The 23,638-nt window shown below is 31.4% G+C and overlaps 1 protein-coding gene across 9 annotated transcripts in view; it reads right to left on the reverse strand.

The window, feature by feature from the left end:
• The window catches only part of LOC148615075 (dynein axonemal heavy chain 1-like), a 53,207-nt gene that overhangs the window by 22,342 nt on the left and 7,227 nt on the right, over positions 1 to 23,638 (reverse strand). For 2 of the 9 annotated variants that reach the window (XM_088589739.1, XM_088589742.1), the window contains exons 12-45: positions 23,466 to 23,596; positions 23,165 to 23,315; positions 22,663 to 22,856; positions 21,723 to 21,948; positions 21,311 to 21,513; positions 20,863 to 21,004; positions 20,339 to 20,494; positions 18,474 to 18,672; positions 17,965 to 18,077; positions 17,503 to 17,643; positions 16,926 to 17,303; positions 16,429 to 16,656; positions 16,078 to 16,257; positions 15,320 to 15,735; positions 14,962 to 15,052; positions 14,719 to 14,816; positions 14,306 to 14,411; positions 13,167 to 13,280; positions 12,664 to 12,900; positions 12,286 to 12,392; positions 11,274 to 11,353; positions 10,998 to 11,089; positions 10,699 to 10,853; positions 10,300 to 10,477; positions 9,850 to 10,044; positions 9,469 to 9,588; positions 6,770 to 6,817; positions 5,217 to 5,375; positions 4,930 to 5,046; positions 3,319 to 3,459; positions 2,434 to 2,594; positions 2,010 to 2,167; positions 1,558 to 1,731; positions 1,144 to 1,173 (exon numbers count right to left, since the gene is read on the reverse strand). In XM_088589739.1, coding sequence (XP_088445865.1) covers positions 1,144 to 1,173; positions 1,558 to 1,731; positions 2,010 to 2,167; positions 2,434 to 2,594; positions 3,319 to 3,459; positions 4,930 to 5,046; positions 5,217 to 5,375; positions 6,770 to 6,817; positions 9,469 to 9,588; positions 9,850 to 10,044; positions 10,300 to 10,477; positions 10,699 to 10,853; positions 10,998 to 11,089; positions 11,274 to 11,353; positions 12,286 to 12,392; positions 12,664 to 12,900; positions 13,167 to 13,280; positions 14,306 to 14,411; positions 14,719 to 14,816; positions 14,962 to 15,052; positions 15,320 to 15,735; positions 16,078 to 16,257; positions 16,429 to 16,656; positions 16,926 to 17,303; positions 17,503 to 17,643; positions 17,965 to 18,077; positions 18,474 to 18,672; positions 20,339 to 20,494; positions 20,863 to 21,004; positions 21,311 to 21,513; positions 21,723 to 21,948; positions 22,663 to 22,856; positions 23,165 to 23,315; positions 23,466 to 23,596 — 5,419 coding nt within the window. Of the gene's footprint in view, positions 1 to 1,143; positions 1,174 to 1,557; positions 1,732 to 2,009; positions 2,168 to 2,433; positions 2,595 to 3,318; positions 3,460 to 4,929; positions 5,047 to 5,216; positions 5,376 to 6,769; positions 6,818 to 8,127; positions 8,158 to 8,366; positions 8,385 to 9,468; positions 9,589 to 9,849; positions 10,045 to 10,299; positions 10,478 to 10,698; positions 10,854 to 10,997; positions 11,090 to 11,273; positions 11,354 to 12,285; positions 12,393 to 12,663; positions 12,901 to 13,166; positions 13,281 to 13,918; positions 14,025 to 14,305; positions 14,412 to 14,718; positions 14,817 to 14,961; positions 15,053 to 15,319; positions 15,736 to 16,077; positions 16,258 to 16,428; positions 16,657 to 16,925; positions 17,304 to 17,502; positions 17,644 to 17,964; positions 18,078 to 18,473; positions 18,673 to 20,338; positions 20,495 to 20,862; positions 21,005 to 21,310; positions 21,514 to 21,722; positions 21,949 to 22,662; positions 22,857 to 23,164; positions 23,316 to 23,465; positions 23,597 to 23,638 lie in introns of all 9 variants that reach the window. The other 7 variants (XM_088589746.1, XM_088589744.1, XM_088589740.1 and 4 more) reach the window with 6 other exon arrangements.

Consider the following 23,638-nt stretch of genomic DNA (forward strand, 5'->3'; position numbering starts at 1 on the left):
AAATTCTAATAAAATATTATTAAAATTATGTGTAAGAACAGAACTGTAAAGGCAGTCAGAAGTTACAATTAACTCTGTTTCTTGAATAGAAAAATGATAAATTTCTAATAAACATACATTTGTAGACAAGTTAATATAATAATAGATTTTACTTCAATGACCTTAATCTATCCATGCTAATATGTTAAATTCATGTTACATTGTCATATTTTTTTTACAGTAGAGAAAATACAACAGCTACAGCTAGATTTCTAAAATACTTGAGTATACAAAAATAAAGTGGAAACCAAAAAAAAGAAATTTCCAACTATTTCAAATTAGAGTTCATTTCTTACATGAGTTCATATCTAAGAACAGTTCAGCTCACTATATAAAGGAGACGTTTGCTACTCTCTTGGTCTAGCTTAATTTTAGTTGACTATACAAAAGTTTGGTTCAATTAATGGCAATAAATTGAAGCCTTGTGAACCAAGCTAAAGTATATCAAATTAACCTATATTTCAACTTTCTTTTAGAGCAGGCAAAGTGGTAAAATGAATATATTTTGTATTCAACAACATTCTAGACAACTCTCCTAATTAAATATCAAGTTTTTGAAAGAGTGATAGAGGCAACAAATCAGTGCTTACAGCAACTACATTGACCTGACATCTGAGATTTAGAATAAGTTAACTCAGGAGTCAATCAACAAAAGAGTAGCAACACACATTGACTGGGTGATATTCTAACTACTATCTAATAGGGATTGGTTATTCATAATGAATACTCAGACAATGAAGACTCTTTACACTGGACTTGGATCATATGTCCAGTAAATTGTGGTTTTCTGTTTCAGATCAAGGTCACCTTTACAGATCACAAGTCCTCTTATATGTATATCAAATCACAAAATAAAACAACTTAAAATTCAACCACTAAAAAATTACATGTAACTTAAAATTTTGAACATTTTACAAAAATATTTGACCTGTCCATAGTAAACCAACTGATGACATGTAGAATTATTAAATTTACACAATTTCAAAGATAATCAAAAAAATACAATTCAAAAGGAGGCAATGTCTGAAACAAAAGGTCAGAATACTTTTATCTAGAGGCATTCTACATAGCAAGAAATCTACAGAATGTTTACTCTGAACAAACCTTCATTGACCAATGATAATAATTCTGTATCTAAAAATAAATCAACACAACTTCTAACTTACTTGATGATTCTTTTTCAAAATAAATAATCTTATTAGTAACAGCACAATTAATTATAAGTAAAAAAGCAAGTTGTTGTTATTGGTATTATATTAAATTGCTTACATTAGTATTAGAAGAGAATTACAAACTAAAATTTTGATCCATTGAATTGTCCTAACAAGAAACTAAACAAGATTAAAATGAAATCAGTACAATTCATTAAAAAAACAAAATTTGAATTTTGAAAAGTAATTACAGTAAAAATGATCTCTTTATCTGGATGGTAAAATTTGTAGTAATTGGTTGATAAAAAACAATATATTAGTACTGTATTGTATCAAGCATTAAAAGGGAATAAGTCTGGATACTTACCAACCCAGGACTTGAAAATACTTCCAAAAATCTTGCGTTTGCTTGTGTCCTCCATTTCGGCAAAGGCTATGAAATTGAAGTGACGTAATAATCTGGCTGAAACTGGGTTTCTACCTCCACCAGGTGGTCCCATAGCACAACAGAAGTTCACATCTACTAAGTTTCTGAAGTCACCTATAAACAGATCAAGTAAGAGAATAAGAGAGCCAGAATTTTTCTTGTAGTACATATCAAGTTTAAAATTCTAAATAAAGCTCATCTGATCTGGAACTAGCCATTTGACAACTGTTGACCATTTCTGCATTTAACTTAAAAGAGTTGCAAGTAGTTAGGAAATAAAGTGACTTTGTAACATCTACTCAGACCAGTGTAAAAAAAAATACTTCCTAAAAAGCAAAAATTGGAGGTAAGACCTAACTAATTATATATCAATTGATAGTAAATAATCTTACCAATCTGTCTCCTGTCATACCATCCTTTGAAGTCCATCCATTGCCTGATCAGCTCTATTGGAGGCTGAGCACCATACTCCTCTAATGCTGGCATGTTCAAATCATCAATGAAGAAGATGAAATACTTCCCTAAAGGAGGACCAAACACTCCTTTACGTCTATAAAAGGATTAAACAATTAGTTTTTTAATGTACAATCAAATAAACTCATTTCATGTAATTTTAAAGCATGTTGCACAAAACCAAGTAACATACTTAAGGCATCATAGTCATGTATACTTCTTAATAAATTCTATTTATTTACTATATTCTTTATTGTAATAAAATTGTAAAACATAACTTGTTATTCATTCAGTAATAAGACAAAGTATGAAGTGGAAACAAAATTAAAAGAGAGATCATAACTATAAGTTATCATAGCTGACCTCTTGTCCAGCTTGCCATCAATAAGATCCTGTGTCTGATTAGCACTAGTTTTAGCAGAGAACACCATGAACTCTGGGATGTACTCTTTCGGCATTTTAGTTCCTAGTTTGTCAGCAATGGTCAAGGTTTTACCAGTACCAGTTGGTCCAACACATAGAACCTGTTGGTGAACATGAGTTTTTTTTCATAAATCAACCAAGAATATGAATTGATCAATATTAATCTTTTTATAAACACAAGTCTGTAGCAAAGAATTCAAAATAAGGAAAATAAGAGAACAAAATGATAAACAGTAGAGCATACTTCAAATATAAGTCAATATCAATGGTAATGACAATGGGTCAAAACTTTTTTCAATATCAAATGAAGATCTCCTCTAATGTTGACTTTTAGATTAAGGTTTGGACTAAAATTGTGTCTACACATGTGTGATAAATGTGGCTTATTACATGGAATGTTCCATTTCAGCCTCCATTTCATCCCGAGACCATCATATCATATGGGTTGAGGGATGATACCAAGGTCGATATGGAAAATACCATGTAACGATCTATTTATCACATATTTACAAGAAGGTGTTTATGGGTTTCCTATAGTTAATCCATATTGGGCCCTAAAATATCCATATCAGATGGGGAGCTGATATGGGTTTCCTATGGTAAGTAAATCCACATCACGACCTGATGGCATGATATGGTATATGAAATCTTGATCATATCAAGCATACAAAACTGCTCATAATACTATCATTATGTGATAAACATCATTAAATATGGTATTTACATTTAAACTACTTTTAGAGACAGTAGTTACTGACAAGTTAATTATTTGCTATCAACAAAAAAAACCCAAAAAAAAACAATGGATACAGAACACAAACTTACAGATTTCTTGTTTGTCATCAGCATCTCAAGGATACAGGAACTTCTGATGTTATCAATGGTAGGGACAATAATATCTGAGAACTTTGTGTCTGGTGCAATTGTAAAGTCTGGTGTTCCTACCAACCAGTTCTTCCATGTAACCTATAAAATAGTCATATGTTTTAGCTTGTTGAATGACTAAGGCAAACTGGCTAAGACAAATAAATAAACGAACCACACAATATGATAAATGTGACCTTAACATGTTTCCTTCACCATCAATATAAACCAGGGTTGTGTATACACAGGAACAATTTATCCTTGATTAATATGGAATAGGCATTACCTATATCAGCGAGCACGGTGAGCTTTACCTTTACTTGTACCATCTGTGCGAGATCGAGTCAAGAACATTAAAACCCCTTAGGCACAAAGGTTTAGTGTTGGATGAGAACTTTTTTTCACTAGTGCAACATTCTTATTTATATATCAGTAGCAAGTGAAATATTTCCTGTAGAATAATGGGGAAGTGGCTTCTTTTTCAATGAATGTGTAATAAAATGTTTTCCAAAATTTTGTACATTTATTTACATATTTTTTTCCAAAAAGATCCCAGCCCACCCACCCCCTTTCTCCTATCAATTTAACAGTGATCGATGACTTAGTAGCACTTTGCCATACTGTTACCAGAAATAGTACAGTTCTCCATGGATGATGGGAACATTTTACTCATATCATGTGACGTAAACAAATTCAAATGCAACTGACAACCATAATTCCAAAAAAGAAAATGATTGGCTTTCCTATCTTAGAAAAGCTATGCTTTGATTCAGAAAATACAATCTGAGTTACATATTTTCCAAGGCAGGTCAGGTTCTTAAAAACAGTAACAGTTGAACAGTGGAGATACACATATGTTTTTTTTCCCCGAACTTTTTAAAAACACATCATATTCACTTCTTTTTATAAGTATGGTAAAAAGACCCAAACACTATCAGAAGAGATGAAGTTATTTTAACTGAAATGTTAGCTTAACCTATATATATTTATTTGTTTGATTTAGGGAAACTTAAAAAAAATTTTCTCCATAAGGACAGTCACTTTTTGTTACTTCTGGGTCATGACTTCTTTTTTTGTTGGTATCAAGGAAAATAAGAGAATACATGTATTTGTATTAACCGCAGAGCTCACATTGCTTGGTGGTGCTTGCTATTATTGTAATGTACATGCCTTCCAACACATAAACACAAACACATTCAAATGAGAGTAAAACTTACCTTGACCATCTAATTGAGAAAAAAAAATTTAATAATAAATGTTGTTATTCCAATTTTAAAAGGTACAGAAAAAAAATAATAATGTTTTTGTCAAACCATTTTTGAAAGTTTCACTATTAAAGATAAATATTTCATAAACAAATCTTTGCATGTGGACTTTGTAGAATGATTATCATACTACTATTACAAAAGAAATCTGTAAAAAGTATTAAAATTACACGATTACTTACAGATTGAAAAAACAGAAATAACACTGAACATTTTCAATTTCCCCAAATTTTGAGAACATAAGACAATTTCTGGTTGTAATGGTCTGGTTTTTATAACAACTTCTGGCTTTCTTGTAATAAATTACCTCTTTCTTTTCCTCCACCTCCTCCTCAATGAGGTCATCTCCTTTTGTACTGCTGATGCCAGCATCATCTAACTTGTAGTCATAAACAAGGCCTTCAGCAGGAAAAAGAACTTTGAACTGAAATGCAAAATATCTTTTACTTATTTCAAGGTTTAGTTTAGCCAGATGTCTGGTTCATTTATATAAAAAATCATTTATTTTAACAGATAGGGACTTCAGAAGATGTCTAGATATAAAAAAAAACAGGTTTTTGTTGTCATTTTACCAATAAGAAAAATAATCCTTACATTCAATTCAGTCATCTTTTCTCTGGTCCACTGAGAGAATTTAAGCCAGCTGTCATTGTCACCAGTACACCCGACTGACCAGATCATTGAGAAGATGAACCAGGACTCTATTAAGTCAGCTATCCTGTCTAACTTCTCCTGGGCAATTGGTTTTTCACCCTGTAAAACATAATCAGACACTTCATGAAACTTTTATCATACTGAAATTATTTCCTAATTTTTTTCAATGTAATTCAACTTTGTGTTCTTACTAAATCTAGGAACAATTATTTTTTTAATCTGTCAGACGCATGATTATTGGGTACATTTAGTACACTCAGGAATAGGAAATAGGAGTGTCTAGGAAAAAAAAAAGTATTTTGTGCCAGTTCCCTTTATCTGTAACTTGTAATACTGAAATTTCATATAAAAATAAGGAAATCCTAATCAAATAAGAAGAAAATTATGTCTGAAAACAAGTACAGACATATAATGGAGTAAACTGTACTAGAAACTTGTAAATAAACATTTAGCACTGATCAAATTTAAGTGGAAATAATTGCTAAATGCAAGTTAAAATTCAATTTGCCAGTAGAAATTATTTCACTTGCTAAATGTTCTAGTGGAATCTTTATGTATTATAAAGTCCAGAAATAGCCCAAGAAACTTAAAGTTAGCAAGTGTAAATTTTTCTAGTGGACAAATTTCTGAAATTCAATCTGTAATCTGACAATGCTTGATGTCTGACAAATACTGATACTACAAACCTGGAAATTTCATGGCCATTTTATTTTTCCTTTTTTTGCAGTAAGATATGATATACAAATACAAAACTATACTATTGTGAATATTTTGATCCAAGAAAACTATCTTATTGCTTATTGAATGTGACTTGAAAGCTGCTATAAAAACCTACAAAACAAGATGGCATGAAGTTTTTCCAGTGTCCAGTCATACATGAAGTTATCCCAGTGTCCAGTCATATGTGAAGTTTTCCCAGTGTCCAGTCATACATGAAGTTATCCCAGTGTCCAGTCATACATGAAGTTTTCCCAGTGTCCAGTCATACATGAAGTTTTCCAAGTGTCCAGTCATATGTGAAGTGTTCCCATTGTCCAGTCATACATGAAGTTTTCCCAGTGTCTAGTCATACATGAAGTTTCCCAGTGTCCAGTCATATGTGAAGTTTTCCCAGTGTCCAGTCATACATGAAGTTTTCCAAGTGTCCAGTCATATGTGAAGTGTTCCCATTGTCCAGTCATACATGAAGTTTTCCCAGTGTCTAGTCATACATGAAGTTTCCCAGTGTCCAGTCATATGTGAAGTTTTCCCAGTGTCCAGTCATACATGAAGTTTTCCCAGTGTCCAGTCATACATGAAGTTTTCCCAATGTCCAGTCATACATGAAGTTTTCCCAGTGTCCAGTTATATATGAAGTTTGCCCAGTGTCCAGTCATACATGAAGTTTTCCCAATGTCAAGTCATACATGAAGTTTTCCCAGTGTTCAGCCATAATTAATTAAATCAAGAAAACAGTAAACAATTGAAGGAAAGTTAATTCCATGCATTCTTACAACTGGTTCTTCTTCTCCTTCTTCGTTGCTTTTTGTTAAAATCAAATCCTGCAGCAAATTTATTTTGATTCATGTAGTTGGTATTTAAATGTAAAAGTTGTAAGCATAAAAAAGTAATACCTTAGTATCACCTTCCATGACATTCATCCCAGGCGAGACAAAAAAAATACCAGCACTTTCATGTACATAAAAAACATGACCCTTTGAATAGGAGAAAGCATTTTTTTATGGGGTTTATCTTTTTGACATCATAAGCTGGCAAATAATTTTCAAAATTTTACAGGTTACTTTTCTTACGAAAAAAAAAATTAGACATATGTCCTTTTTTTACAAAACATACTTCTAATTCAGTGTGTTTTCAACCAACCACATTATCTATCTGTGGTTTGATGAAGACACAATAACAATCTCAGTAGGCCTAAGCTACCTCCAATTTGAGATGCCATATTGCTTGCTGAGTGTAAGAAGAAACATAATATCTATCACATACACATTATGATTATACTCTATATTTATAAAAACAATACACATACATGCATGCTACAGACATAAATTGACTTGAATAAGCATAATGATTATTGCAGTTGTATGTATATATAAAAGCTACTGCTAAGCATATGTTTAAGTCATAAAATATACTCCCATTACAAATATCATGCAATAGTGCATTTCTGTAGTAAATTGTGCCTCTTCATCCAAAAATGTTCACCATCACCACATGGACATTTGGTGGAGAGCAAAATTAATGAACAGATAGTAAAGATAGTAATAACCATCTGAATTCAGTGTTTTCCCAGTTCCCTATTTGAACATAAGAGCAGGTTTTACTGTATTTAGAATAAAAGAAAATTTTCTATCCCAAAGTACCCTTCACTCATTTGTCAACCTTCATTTGGATAAATTACTTATGTTTCCATACATCAGTTACACTTTTGAGACTAGTTAATCATTCTGACACAATGATTTGGGGAAATAAAAAGGACAGTAATCAACAGATCTAAGGCAAGACAGGGTTATGGATTGAATGCTTGTGGTCAAATTATAAAATCATTTCAGTAAGTGGAAAACCAAGTCAGATTTAAATTACATCTTCCCATGTGTAATACTCATTCACTTTTTAGTTTTCTCCTCAGTAAAAGAACAGAAATTTTATGATTATATAAGTGGCATTTTGAAAAGTGATTGGTCAAATCTGAAGTTTGACCTAAAACATCTTGAACTGGCAAGAACACCAGTTGTACCATTATTTCATTCAACATTTTATGCAGAGATGATTTTGAGCAACAACATACTACAGATGTCTATAGAAAGGTCTATCTATCAGTGAGTGACCTGTTTCCCCATGCCTAAATACTTACTCCTCTAAACTTAACATTAGATGGTAAACGCTGTAAAGGCATAGTAAAATTATCGATGCAACATAAAACTTAGAAAATGTTTTTAATCTTTAGTTCTGCAACCACAAATAGGGTTTAGACCTGCTGTATTGTTCTTACTGCCTGAAAATAACCTAGCCATAATATATATAGTCACACAGAATATGTTATTTGAAATTTAGCTGATCATGCAGCTAGGTACAACTTGCACCATTTCTTACCACACGATAGCGGGTTGCCTGTTGTTAGATTAAAAAGTTAATAAATCATATATTTACACTGACACACATTTAGTAACCTTTTAATGTACAGTGAAACCTTTGTAAATTGAACTCCTCATAGACTAAAGATTTTGTTGTTTATAAAGGGTCATAAAGCTTGTTTTGGGGTCAATATTATTTAATATTTTCAAGTGAAAGCTATCATTTGGTGAAATACTTGTAACTTGCTAAGTCAATAAATTGATTATTTCTACACTGATACTGTTTCAATCAACTCATGGTTAAAGTATTGTTCCGCACATGCAGACACTTTCATGAGATGCAAAATATACTTAGAAAAGAACAAGTTAATGTATTTTCAAATATATCACAGAAAACAATTATTATCAAGCACCTTAACTGACCTGAACATGCAAAACATATACAAAAATGTACAAGATAATAAATTACTACTGTACTATTTTCCAACACTTTTACAACAAATACTTTTGTCTAAGTAATTTTCAATTTATGAGCTGTTTTGATGTTCTAATTGACTTGATCTTATTGTACAGATTCAATATGCCTGATCTAAAAGGACTCAAAACAGGAATGTTTATCAAGAGTTCTGTTTAAATAGATTTCACTGTTCAAGTATATAATAACAATAGAATTATCTGGGATTATATATATTAAGTTCCACTTCTATGCAGCAAAAATAAAGACAAATGCAATAGGAATCAAAAGGGATATTTGGAGCTGGAAGTCTATAAAATAATAAATGGAATAAAGCAAAATAAGTCAAATAGCAAATACATCAAATCTGTGTTAACTAAGGTTCAAAAATAGTTAAATTTATTTCTACAAAATATTACACTGTGTGTGCCTATTAACAAAGTAGGCATGTAATAATCTTTTTCCACACAACCAAATTAAATTTTTAAATTTTACGCATCTCATGAAACCATACTTTTTTAAAATGCTTTAAAACCATATCAAAAATCCTTCTTATTACGTTCAATATAGATACCTGTACAACATTTTAAATATATTTACATTACATAGGAGTAAGGTATGAAAAAATCACACAGCAAATTTACAAGCTTAATAAAGTTTGTTTTACCTCTTGTGGTACGAATGGTGTAAAGAAACATTCCAGTAACTTGAGCCAGCTGAATACCAAGTTACAGTCTACAGTTCCTACAACTTCCTTCACATTTTTCCTGACAAACTTCACAGCAGGCTACGAAACAAAAAAAATAATTTTTATACATTTATGAGTAAAATTCCAGTTTGAGAAAGTATTGGTATCATCAGCCTTTCAGATAGAACATCGCCAGGCAAAGTGCATATTACACAGAAAAATAAAATTCATAAAAAAGAGAGAAATTACAAATTTTAAATAATCTACATAAATGTTTGCTTTCATAATTTTCATAACATGAACTACAACAGCCACCTAAAAAAATAGAGCTTTGAGGAAAGAAAACATTATGGAACCTACAGCTAAGAATGCATCAAACAGCTCTACAAATCTGTCATGGTAAGGTATGATTGGTTCTGGTAGTTTTCTCAGCCAACATTCCACAAATGGTGGTAGACCAATGTAACTGGGTTCTAGGTAGACCATACCACATCTACTGACTGTGGCAGGGGAGGCTACTGCTAAATCTTGTACCTCGAACATCATTGTCATGTGCTGAAATGAAAGTATAATTAAATTGAAAATATGTATTTGTTTAAGTGTTACAGATTGTTCAATAATAAGAAATAAATTTCTTATAAGTTTTCACATGTTTCTATTTTCTATTATATATGATGTAACTCAAAATATTGTTTTTTTTATTTTCAAAGATTTATAATATAAGTGTATTATGTTCTTTTTTCCATCAAAGAAATAAACTCCAGTAAAATTAGTACCTAGTTAACAATAAAATAACTAAGTTGTACATACATCAGTTAATTTGATGATTTCACCACTGCTGAGACAAAGTTTCTTGTTGTCATCCAATACTGTATTCATACTTTCAATCCAAATAGCATCTACAGGTCCATCAAACACATACCAACGTTTCTTTGTGTCAGTGGCAGCACTACCAAGTCTGATCAAGGTTGACAAAATACCATCAGTCCTGACATAAAAAGCAAATGTAAGATAGAGAGAAACTGCAAATATTGATATTAATAATTGCATTGTAACAAACTCTTGACATTTTCTATTTAATGTAAATATGTCACTTGTTTATTTTCTTGACAGGCATAAAGATATTGAAAGCTCATTTTCACATCTTAAATATATAATGAAATGTTTTCTTGAAATTGTTTCAAACAAATGGAATCTTAATTGCCTTACCATTCATGAGTCATTGGGTCAAATTCACCATACAACTGACCCATTGTGATGGACTTGGGGTTCAAACAGTAGGTCATGACTGGGTCAAATATAAAACCAGCTGGAGACATTTCTCCCTTCAATGCTGTACAGGAATTCTTTAAAATCTCATAACACTAAAATTTAAAATAAACCTCAAAAGTTAAAACCAGCTGAAAATTCGTGAAAATCTGAAAAAAATTCAAATGTACATGGCTATTTCATTTTTATTTGTTAGACTATTATTTGATGAATGTTTCTACAAATACAAATCACTGTACCTTAGTTTTTCCTGATCCTGTGGGTCCTACCAACATAAGACCGTGTCTAACAACAGTGGTCTCAAACAGTTGGATACATTTGTTAATGAAACCTGAAAAAATATGAAAAGGATAAAAATCTGTAACAAAAATGACAGAAAACTTAAAATACACTGTGCATGTAAATAAACTTACATGTTTCATTTAAAATTACAATTTTTTTCATACGGAAAGCAGCTTCAAAAATAGCCCTAAATGTTACAATTATTTTAAATAATGAGTAAATGAAAGTCTTACCATCAACATCTTTGATGCCACTCTTGGTACAGTTCTTCCTGAGAGATGTTTCCAATGATCCATAATCAATTGGTTCTTCCCTGTTAAAAGAAACAAAAAACACCCTAGTATTTAACTTTATCTTTGCAAAGTAAGAGTAAAGAACCAGTAACTTTTAAAATAACATATGAATCCATATTTCTGATTTTTAACAACAGAATCAATGCTGAAATAAAACATATTTTGATATTTTTGTAAGAGACAAGATTTTCAGTTAAGGAATGAGAGTTGTATTTTTCCTGTTTTTTTTTAAGGAAGAAAAAATCTTAACCACAAGGTGCTCATTTAGTAACATGCATAGCAGAAAAGTGTGCACCTTCAGGCATTCTGGTTATGTGGTTATTTCAAAGGACAGAAAAAAAACAGTCTTTTGTTATACTTCATTTTTATATCAAAATAAAATTTCAAATAAAAGAAGATAATCAAGGAACATTGATGACATCACAGTCACATAACAAAATTTTGTCCAAGAGATAATAAATAAATCTTTTTTATTCAACCAAAACGTGTACTTGTTCTAAAACAGTTAACTCACAGCCATATGACCCCTACTGTCGCAAAAAAGTTGGTCCAAAAGTCCTATAACTCCTGTAAAATTTGTTGAATCAAAATTTGAACAAATCTGTTGAGCCGTATCCAAGAAGTTGCATTCAAAAAGTGTTCTTGTTGTGTAGCATATACAAAGTCAACAAAGTCCCATAACTCCTTTAAAATTGGTGGAATCAAAATGGTGGGATAATATGATCAACTACAAATGGTGACTATCAATCCTACAAAATTTCAACAAAACCTGTTGATTGGTATGCGAGGAGTGGTGTCCACAAAGTGTTCCTATAGTGTAACATGTACAAATGTGCTTGTTCTAAAACAGTTAACTCATAGCCATATGACCCCTACTGTTGCAAAAAAGTTGGTCCAAAAGTCCCATAACTCCTGAAAAATTTATCAAATAAGAAAGCTTTGTGGGACTTACTTGATGTTAGGGAACAGATCTGACACAATACCACTGAATAATTTCAAATCTTCGACCAAGAATTTGGGTACATTGACATCTCTAATAGCTCTCAAGCAGATCAATTCCTGAAAAAGAAGTCGTTTCTATCATAAGCTCTCAAAGGCAACTAAGTCTGTGTTCCTTTTAAGAATAAATTCTTCAGTTAAGTTAATAACATATAATTGGCAATTAACAATTGGTAAACAAAACTTTTATGTTTTCTTGAGTAGGGTTAAACAAATCAAATAGCCATCTAAGTGAAACAGCGGTTTGTTAATACAACTGCGTACACCTTTAAATCATGGAAGAACCGTTGTCAATTCAAAAGCTATCAAATTCTTAGTTTCAGATTCTTACCTCATTCATGCTTTGGTACTGTCTCTTTAAGTTACCAGCAGCGGAAATGACAGACTTTACAGCTCTCATACCAAAGTCATAATGGTCCTGGGAACTGAGCTGTTCTGAAGACAGCTTAAATGTTGTTACAATCTTTTTGGCAAGTGCTCTAGCATCAGAGAAACCAAAGGAGAACAAACTGATCTCAGCAATCAAGGCATAATCTGGTACCATCATAGCTACAGGTCTGAACAGGGCCTAAAATAAATTAAATAAATAAATCATGCAAAAAAAAAAAAAACAGCAAGGTACATATAAGAAGAGATGACAAGTCCATAATAACTAAAACTAAAATATTAAATATAATTATATCACATTTATAAAGAATAATTTGGATACTCACATTCATTTTTATTTTCAGTCAAAAGTTGTAGGTGTGTATTATAACCGACATTATGGTAGATTTATTTCAATATATCAGCTGCAAGTGTCACAGACTGATGTAAGTAATGAACATTACCTACCTTCAGATTATCAGGTAATTCAGTTCTGCCAGCATAACCTGGGTTCATGGTGATAAAGACAGCACAAGAAGCCTTCAGAATCAATTCCACTCCTTCAAATATAAATCTGTCCACCTACAAATTATAAAAAGTTAAATGATGTTTATTATCATTCACTGTGTTCATTCAATAAATCAACATTCAAATTTGAGTTTGATTTGGGACACATTTTTCAATAGAACATTTTAATTAATACACCTAAAATATTGGTAACGAATCAACAACTTTTTTTTAATTCAATATAAGAACAAACTTATATTAATATAAAAAAAATATTGGACTTAGTCACAGTATAAGTAGCAAATTTGGGTGAAAAAAGAAACAAATATACTAGGAAAAATAATGAACAAAATAAATATCAAATACTAAAACATGCAAAAATCAAACATCAACTGGAGCCAGAAATATGAAAATACATTAATTTATAAATCTTTTCTACAAGTATTTTAGGCAAATCATGATGAATGTACATGAAAAGGCAGAATTACTGAATGATCACAAGATTTATGGTATGTTTAAATATTTAATCTTTTAATAAATCAAAGATAAGCATAAATGTCAAAATACAGTTTACAAAATTAAACAACAGTTTCCCTTTAAAACAGGTGATTTCAGTATTTAAAAATATATTTTATGATAATTTGATCCCAAAAAGTCCTTTGCATATATGAACTTGACTATAATTTGTTTCTGACTCTAGTTCTCTTTGATACCTTCTCTTCCATGGCTCTGTGGATAACCATGATTTGCATAGCAACCACAGACAATACTTCTATGTTTATACGATTAAACTCATCAAAGCAAGCCCATGCTCCAGTGCTATAAAGACAACACTACTAACATTACTCAATAGCTACTAAAAGCAATAGAGAGCCAGTAAAAATGAGTCAGAGAAAGGACTTGAATAGAAATTTAGAGTGTAAAACAGGAGTAACATGCTGCTTGCTTAAAGGTTAACATATTAACAAAATTCTGGAATTGGAAAAAAAAACAGGAGAGCAAGGGAAGGTTATATGTGTAAATATACATTAAAAGCAGAGAACAGTGAAGAAAGTAATCTACACATGACATGTTAGTAAGGGAAGGCACACAATTCCTACCCTTTGTTGTTGGGCTTTCTGGATTGTGGTAATTTGCTGAGCCACCACAGACAATACTTCAATATCAATACGATTGAACTCATCAAAACAAGCCCAAGCTCCAGCACTGAAATAGTTTACCAATCCATAATTGCTTCATATATGACAATAATTAATTCAAGTTCTGTTGAACCTGACATAATTGTTTTGGGACATTTTATTATTTTGTTTGTCTTTCTCTTGAATCTTTACTATTTAAAAGTAATTCAAAACAATTAAGTTAAAAACTCACATTCATTCTCTGTTTCATTTCAGAAGCCTGTACTACCAGTAGGCATATTTAAAATGCTTGATTATTCTGATTCTATGACTATAGAGATTATCTTGTTACTCTTTTGCTAACTATTTTTCTAAATAACTGGAATTAATATTACCTGGCAAGTCCTTTGAAGAATTTTCCCATACCAATATAGTCAAGCTGATCAGAGCAGTTAAACACCACACACTGAATGGCCATAGCTTTGGCAAGATCCTTAAAAAACATATATCAACACATAATGCCATTTATCCTTATTATACACAGATTTCATAATAAAGTGGACAACAATTCCAAATAAACGTTAGAACTAACTGTCTGTATTTAAAAAAAAAATGATAAAACTAATCAATAAAGATACCTTAGTTGTTTCAGTTTTCCCGGTACCAGCAGGTCCAGCAGGAGCACCACCAAACTTCAAATGCAGGGCGCCAGTTAGTGTAAGGTAACATCTAAATGAGAAACAGATCAACTTCAAATACAGGGCACCAATTGAAAAAACAAGTTTACAGATGCATATTTTTTGTCAAAATATTAAAAAACTATTTTCTCAGATACTTTAAAAGTTATAAAAAATTCTTATATTAAAAGAAGTTTGGACAACTTGTACATGAACACTAGGAAGAAATATAAAACATTTTAAATTAATGCTGTTCCTACTCGATATATATATGTACCAGCAAAGACATTCTTTTTGTATATTTGTTTACACAACTCACCTATCTGTAAGAGGTGTAATGACCAGACGTAGAGTATTTCCCAAATATTCATAACCATAAGCAAATTCTGCATTGACGGCACGGAGCCACATGTTGTCATCATGCCAATAATATCTAATTTGGCTAACCCATTCAAAATCATTGGGTGAAGTGACTTCTTCTTCTAACATCTTATTTACTACATCTCTAGCATGCACTTCAATGACAATCAAAGCTGACATTGTCATACGGCCAATTTTAGATAAGTCTGTTCTGACTAATTCTCTGAGATCATTTAACTGTGATAAAAGAACTTCAAACAGTTCCTTGAGTTTTCCATCAGCCAGTGCCTGTGACACTTCCTCAGTCCAGTAAGTTTGACAACAACAAATAACAACTTGACCAGGCCATTTCAATACCCATTCTGTCCTTGGAATCTGCAACAAATATAAACAAATAATCTCTAGCAAACTTTTGGAGAAATGGCAAATTCAAATGAGGAGTACACACATTTTTTTTTATTGGCAACTAAACATTCCCTGCTTCTAGTATCCTGATATATCCTAGACTCAGGATACTGATGCAATGCAGAAAAAATATTAGCGATTGGCAATGAGAGCACCTGTAATATGGTGAAAAGAATAACTTAAATTTGTCTTCCCATCAAAATACTGATTTGTAGTGAAAATTACAGCTTTTCTGCTTGAAAAACAAATTCAAACACTTTCTTTATTTTTATTTCCATGGCTTGATAAAACAAATAAAATGATAGTACTTACGGCTTTATAATCTACCAGGGCATCTTTAATGATGAGTCTGATAGACTCCTTCATACAATTCTCTATTTCTAACATCCATTCCTCTACATTTCCAGTTGGATACATAGTCTTGGCAAAGTCTACTTCTTCATCTTCACCTGAGAACATCTTTGTTATCTTCAAGTCATCTTCAAATTTCAGCTAAAAGATACAATTTTTAAAGTGACTATCTATGTAATTAGCCACAGTAAAATAGATTTCAACCTTTAAAATTTAGAAATATGCATCAACAGGATTTCAACATTCATTTTGATAAAGAATAAAAAGATGTATGTTATATCCCACTAAAAAGCATTAACACAAATCTCATACCCTAGCAATATTCTCAAAACATTTCTTCAAGTGAGGCTGTACTGCTTTAGGATCCTTGGTCTGAGACAAGATTTCCAATAATTCATCATCAGATAAGAAGTAGAATCTTGGGAAGGCATTTCTCTTGGTCTCCAGGTATTCAGTCAAACCCTTCTGTACTTGTTCTAAAAGTTTGTTGCTTTCACGGAGATTGTCAAGTAAACGATTGTCAGGACACAGTGATATGACCTACATAAAATTTGTCAGGTTATTTTTGATTGCAATACATTCATATAACACAACAGGTTCATTTCTTTCAAACAATTAAGTACTAAATTACTGTTAATTGTGAAAAACAAAACCAGCTTGATTAAATTTCTCAATTTTCACAATACATCTAGTGTTTTTTAACTAAGGAAATAACATATATCTATACCAATTCAAATTAAAACATACATGAATTGTCTTAAGTAATAAAAGCAGATATATATGATGAACAGTTATCCAATTCTCCAAACCTGAGGATTGTCTCTAGCTGTTTTCATAATCTTTCTCCAAATTCTGTCCATGGTCTGGTATCTTTTACTTTCAACAGGTAACTGTCTCTGAATGTCATCTGAGCTAAAAATAGGCTCTAAGTACAACCAGGATCTCTGACAGGCCAACCATTCATCTAATACATCCTGAGTGGTCTTCAATTTATTTTCCCAGTTACTGATACGATCCTCAAATGGTTTCTTGTATGGTGAGAATGACATACTCTGTGTCATGACAATGTGATCATCCAACAATTGAGATGTTTCTTCAGAAGCTTTCAGAATATATGTACCAGTATTCTTGTATTCCTTGATTTCAAAGTAAACTGGCTCCCATTCTTTTTCCATCTTGTCTAAGGCCTACCATAAAAAAGCAAAAATCTTGACAGAACAATTTTATATTTTTTTACCATTTAACATGCACGGTGAGTAACTCTTTTATGATCTTTGGGCATATTAGTGTTATAATATTGTGTGTGTGTGGTAATAACAACAATAATTGCAGACATTAACAAAATGAGCAGTTGTAGGACATTCCTATTTCCAAATAAATACACACCTGTTCAATTGAATATTCCTTTCCAGCCACCTCAGCCACTTTGGTAATTGTGGCCATGTGTTTGTCCAATCCCATCTCTAGACATTTAGAAAAGGTCAGATTCTTCTTTGGTCTTACAGCCATTCCTATATCAGCTGATAGCTAAAACAACATGAACAAAAAAACCATAATTAAGTCTTCCTGAAATTTTTATTTTAGTATAGAATTTGATGAGATGATACAGATTTTATTTATATGTAACTCTAGAATTCAAATAAGAAATGTTCTACATTAATTCCAAATACTCCACATATAGAGTACAATGTATTCATTACTCATATGAATTTAGACCTTCTAAAATATCTAATTTTTGGCATAGAAGCTGTTAGAGTGTCTTAAAAAAAACAGAAAAATGCTACTTTATATATACTGGATAAAAGCATTCAAAAACATTTCTAAAAACTAATGCAATGCACTACAGACCTGTTCCCAATGTCTGTTTCTCATACCAGGATTTCTCAGGCCTTGGATTAGAGGAATGTAAGGCTTAAAGTCTTCAATATTGGCTTTGATTTCTGCTGCCACTTGTTGTACACCTGAAAATAAATGTCATTAAAATCTTTTAACTTTTAGTGTAATTATAGAACAAAACTACCATAGAAATAAAAGTACAAAAATCAAAAATTTTTTTTTCTTTGATGAGTAATAACCATACAAAGGGAAATGTCTACAGACCAAAATTTTTTGAGTTTAGGGGGGGGGAATAAAAAAACAATTTTTGTTGTTTCTTTAAATTTCCAGTCAGGAGACAATAGCCAATGGAATGCAAAGACAATTCGTTTTTCTAATTTAATTTTTTGTGGTTCACATGTGGTTTCCTTATAAAATAAACAGATACATGAATAATTGACTAAATCAAATTTATTACTATGTACCAGTATCATCAAATATTGTTAATGTTATTTAGGTACGGTACTGTATACACCACTTGCCTGGCATTTCAGCAAACACTTTGTTAGATTTATGCATAGTTTTGTAAGAATCATTGACATTTCTCTCCACTTCTTCTGCATTAATGGCCTCTAGTGGGTCATTCATCCAACTTTCATGCCAACGTAACCAGTCTGATGCTGTTAGCCACAAGTTACGGAATGGTTCAAAATCCTTGACAAGTTTGCCTAATTTGTCATACTATAATAACAAACACAGAGCAGTGGTAACGTGCAAGCTACTGGTACATCAATATATAGTGAATACAGAAATTATTGTTTATGTAACCAAATAAACATATCATTTTTTCTGCCAAAGTATGACTTCATATATCATTTATGACATTATTTTGACTAATCATGTTTTTTTTTCAGCATTGTAACAAGAATTAATGCATATAATTAACAATAATTTCTGATTTTTTTTTTTTACATTATAACATAAAATCACATCTATCAAAAATACAACTAAATATTAAGTTCTGACAACTCCAGTATCACCCTATAAACATTAATACTACACTATAGTCATAACTTAATCATGTCAATACTTGCTTTAAAATATAGGGACCAGTTTGATGCTCCAATTGTTGAACACAAATTAATATTAGTATTCAGAAACAAGAAAAAATACTAAAATAGAGAAGTAATTACCATAGTGAGTGGTCATAATATTAAGTTTTTCTTTTGGTTTATTAGTTTGTGGTTTAAAATTATTTGATTTTGTATTCTAAAATCCTTAAACAACAGCAGCAGTAAACATTTCTGGTTTCAGAGATTTTTTTTCTAAGATATTCTATGTTTGAATATGTTTTGAACATTGAAGCCATACTCTTGCTGACTACTAGAAATACACTTATTTTCTACCCAAAATTATTAGCCTTCAAATAACTAGAGTTGTCATAATATACAAAACAATGAAGCATATAATTAGTTATATCATAAAACAAACTAAATACACATATAATACAGGACACACAACAATATAACCTACTGTTTTTGTTGCAAAATTAAGGATATGTAGTAACTTAAAAACCTACTGAAAATAAAGAAACTTATTTACACTGATATAACTACTCTTGTTGGAAGAATTTATAGAAAGAGGATAACTAGATAATAAAAGCATCTAAAATGTGCTAAAGAAAAATAGTTGTGAACAGAAGATAAAGGGTGAAATGGAGTTTAGCAGGATATAAAGAATATAAATGCTACAGAAGGCTATTTCACATCAGTATGTTGACAATATGACTTTCATGTATAGGACTTCTGACAAAAAGTCACATACACTGTATAAAACAAGTCATATAATCAGCTGACTGATGTTAGCTAAAGCAAAGATCTAATGGCTTGTTTTTACAGCAGAAAGAAATCAGGGAGACCTATCAAGGACTTGTATGACAAATCTAAAAATCTGCCACCAGGGTTAGCTTCAGAGTTATCTGACTAATCTATATATACATAGCTCAGATGGAAACGATATATCTGAAAAAGATAAACTGCCACAGGGTTTAGCTTTAAATTTATTGGACTAATTTAAGTTTATATAGCAGAGATGGAAATGATTTGGGAACCCTTTACCATAATGATAAGTGAGCACTGAAAGTAGCTTTTTCATATAAAAATATAAAGGAAAGAGAAAAAGGAAAGATATATATTCTTAAAGTCTCTTAACCACTACAGAACAGTAGACAGATATATATATGACATGTAAAGATTTGTATTCAAATCTGACTTTTAATATGAAACAAATATATAGTCAATAAATAGCTAACATGTGAGAACTGACAGCAGTGTCTACCTTTATAAACATTCATATAAATTTAATATGCCAATGTATTGACAGCCTTGAACCTTGGATTGGTACTTACGTTAGTAACAGGCATACCAAACAGTCTCTCCCTGTTATTATAAGTCTGAGCCAGACCTTGTGCTTCTTTCAACTGTTTGTTGATTCTCCTAACTTCATTGGCAATTTCCTGAGCTCTACTTATATCTGTATGAGCAGCCATTCCAGCTACTACCATCTAAATATCATAATAAATATTGAGTTAAGTGCTTACAATGATTCTGTTTTAAACATCTTCTAACCTCAGAGGCAAGCTTTATTGCATTCATATTAAGTATAAAGTATATGTGAAACTAGCCATAGATAAAAGTAATTTAACGTCAATATTCAACCTTATTTTCTGTAGTGGGCATATTAATCTGGTAAGAATTTGGATATACTATATACAAATATAGCAATAAAACACTTTCTTAAAATCATTCATAACTAAATATTAAAGTCTACTTAAAACTACATTTGCCTTTAAACTTAAGTAAGGACTGTAGAAATCAATTGCCTTAGAACATATTTAAGAATTATAGAAATCCTTTTCTTTAAAACTAGTACCTGTAAAGTATCAAGACGATCATTGAAGTTAGCCTGGTCAGAAGACTGTAGTTTACGGAATCTTTCTTCATCTTCATCAAGCTGTGTATATGTAGCTTCCATCTGCCTTTCTATTTTGTGTGGCCATGCTATGGCTGTCCATCTGAAATCACCAGGATATTATAGGAGAAAGGAAAGAAAATTTAACAAATACTTCATGAGCAAATTAAACTATCAACTTACAACTGTCATCCTGATTGCTGTAAACAAAAAGAATACACACATGTAAAATCCTACTGGAATAAATGATGTAAACATCTTCTGACGTCAGTAACACACTGATTTGCCAGTACTTTACGTATAAAACAACACAATGGAAAAAATAATAAAGTATCCCAGCTGCATACAGCTGTATATACTAAACTTACATTGTTAATAAATAAACTTAGAGCTTAAACAATAATCATACTTTGCATTAAAATCATCCTGAGACAAGTTGTAGAAGAATTCCTCAATAAGTTCATAGTCATCCATGGCTTTATCTATTTGTTCTTGATGTTCCTTGAGTTTCTCTGGTATACCTTTCATCCATTCTCTCATGTCAGACAACTCCTCTATACAATTACATTTGTCATATAGCTTTCGACTGATCTCTTTAAATGACTCACAAGCCTGTTAAAACATAGTAACATAAAATTTCATTTACACTGTATAAAAAAACTCCTAATATTCCCCTTTCCGAAAATTGTATCCATTAAAGTAGGTAAGTCTTTTTTACTTTAAGTTCTTCTAATTACCATGAATCATAGTCATGGTTCTGAATTTTTATGTCTATAATAAGTGAAAGGGTATAAGTATACAAAGTTAAAAGATAATCTTACATCATCAGCCTGTTTTCTGAGTTTCCTGGCCAATAGATCCAGTACAGCCAAACTCAGTTCTTTCCTTTTCTTACAAAGTTTTTGTTTGACCTGATCAGTGTTAACCCAGAATGGACCAATAACTACACTGCTGGGTAATGCATCTTCTAGAATCTCCTTTTCTTTCAGATGTAACTCTACCTCATCTTTAACTTCCTGTGCAGTGTGTTCTTGTGCATCATAGTCACTGTAAAAAGAACAAACATTAAGGAAAACCCATAAGTAATTTAAATTATGAATAAAATAACAGCATTCCAATGTCCCCCATGAAAAAAAAAAGTGAAAAACTGTAAATTCACAGAAATTTTCTAAGTCCAAGGGCCATAACCTCCATAAAAATTCATTCAAGCATAACCAGTCATACTTTATCGGTAACGTCTCATAGTAAGACTATATACAAAATATAAAATCAATTGGTAAAAGCATTACAAAAAAGTGCAGAAAACTGTAAATTCACTGAAATTCTCGAAGTCCAAGGGCCATAACTTCTGTAAAAGTCATTCAACTGTAACCAAAGTCAAGTTCATCTGTAACTCTTCATGATAAGGCCATACACCAAAAAAACAAACTTATTTGGTCAAAGCATTACAAAAAAATGCAGAAAACATGGACGGACGGACACACAGCACGACGGACAGTCGCCTGGCATTTCCATGTCCCCTCGCGACGAGTTGAAGGGGACAACAAGCACAAAAGATACTCAGCAAGATCTACAACTTGTAAAACAACTTTATTATGGGAAAATGAAAATTTATAAGATTTCACATGCTTTACCATCTTGGTTTCTATTTTTCGTTTATCAAAACAGGTTTATATATTAATAATTAGTTTCGTTTAAAAGCAAGCTATCATATTCTTACCTCCTGTAAAATCTAATTTCACACATCAGTACAATACTTACGCTATATATTTGTTAATATCTGTATTCATCAGCTCTAAATGCTTTTCATATTCTTTGGCATAAGCCTTCATTGGTATTAAAGCCTTCCTAATAGAATTACAGATAGTGTCTCTTAATTCTTCTACAAATGGTTCATGTTCACCTACAGATTCTAATAATGGTGTTCCTGACCACACAATATCTTCAAGAATATACTGAAAATGAAAGAAATAAGTTATAAAAATCATATACGGAAGTTGAACAAATCTGAATATTTCATATTATTTTGTTGAGTCATTAGCATAAATGCAAGTTACAGTCTTAAAGTGCTGATGCATGAACTGTGGCTTTTTCTTTTACCATGTCAATTGCATTAATGTGTTATGGTTACACATCAGTACATCCTCTTGCCCTTAAAAACCATAAAAATTGTTAAACCATTTCAAAAGAAAAAAAGATAACCAATAAAAATGTCTATCACTTTTTAACATTCATGTACTAAGCTTGATCTAAACAATATTACCTTTTCCAGCTGAGGTATGTTCTGGGTTGACTGAATTCCCTTGTCGAACAGACTGACCAACATGGTCTCAAAGCTGTTCAGGTTTGTACTGTAGTGAGCTCCCTGATTGTCTAACATCAAATCAACTAAGAACAGTGCATTTCTCTTTGGCCTATAAGTAGGGATAAGATATATGTAGAATAAAGTGCTCTCATTCCCTACATAAAACATCACAATCAATTCATGTTTTGGTTTTACATCCAAGGTAAAATGAGTAAATGTCCATGTAAGAGCTACAGTAGTTCAAAAAGCTATTACTTACTTGAAAGGACTGGTAATAAAGTCATTTCCCCAGACAAAATCTTCCTGAGATTCTAGTGTGGAGTGTGATGCATCAACAACCATTTGTGTAAAACTCAGCAGTGAATCTTGTATCAGGAATCTCATAGAATCCTGTAAATATAAACATTTTGTTTTATCTATTCATCTATTAAG

The sequence above is a fragment of the Perna viridis genome, chromosome 6, assembly GCF_037379345.1.
Source record: "Perna viridis isolate PV_CMFRI_1.1 ecotype Kerala chromosome 6, ASM3737934v1, whole genome shotgun sequence".
NCBI classification, from domain to species: Eukaryota; Metazoa; Mollusca; class Bivalvia; order Mytilida; family Mytilidae; genus Perna; species Perna viridis.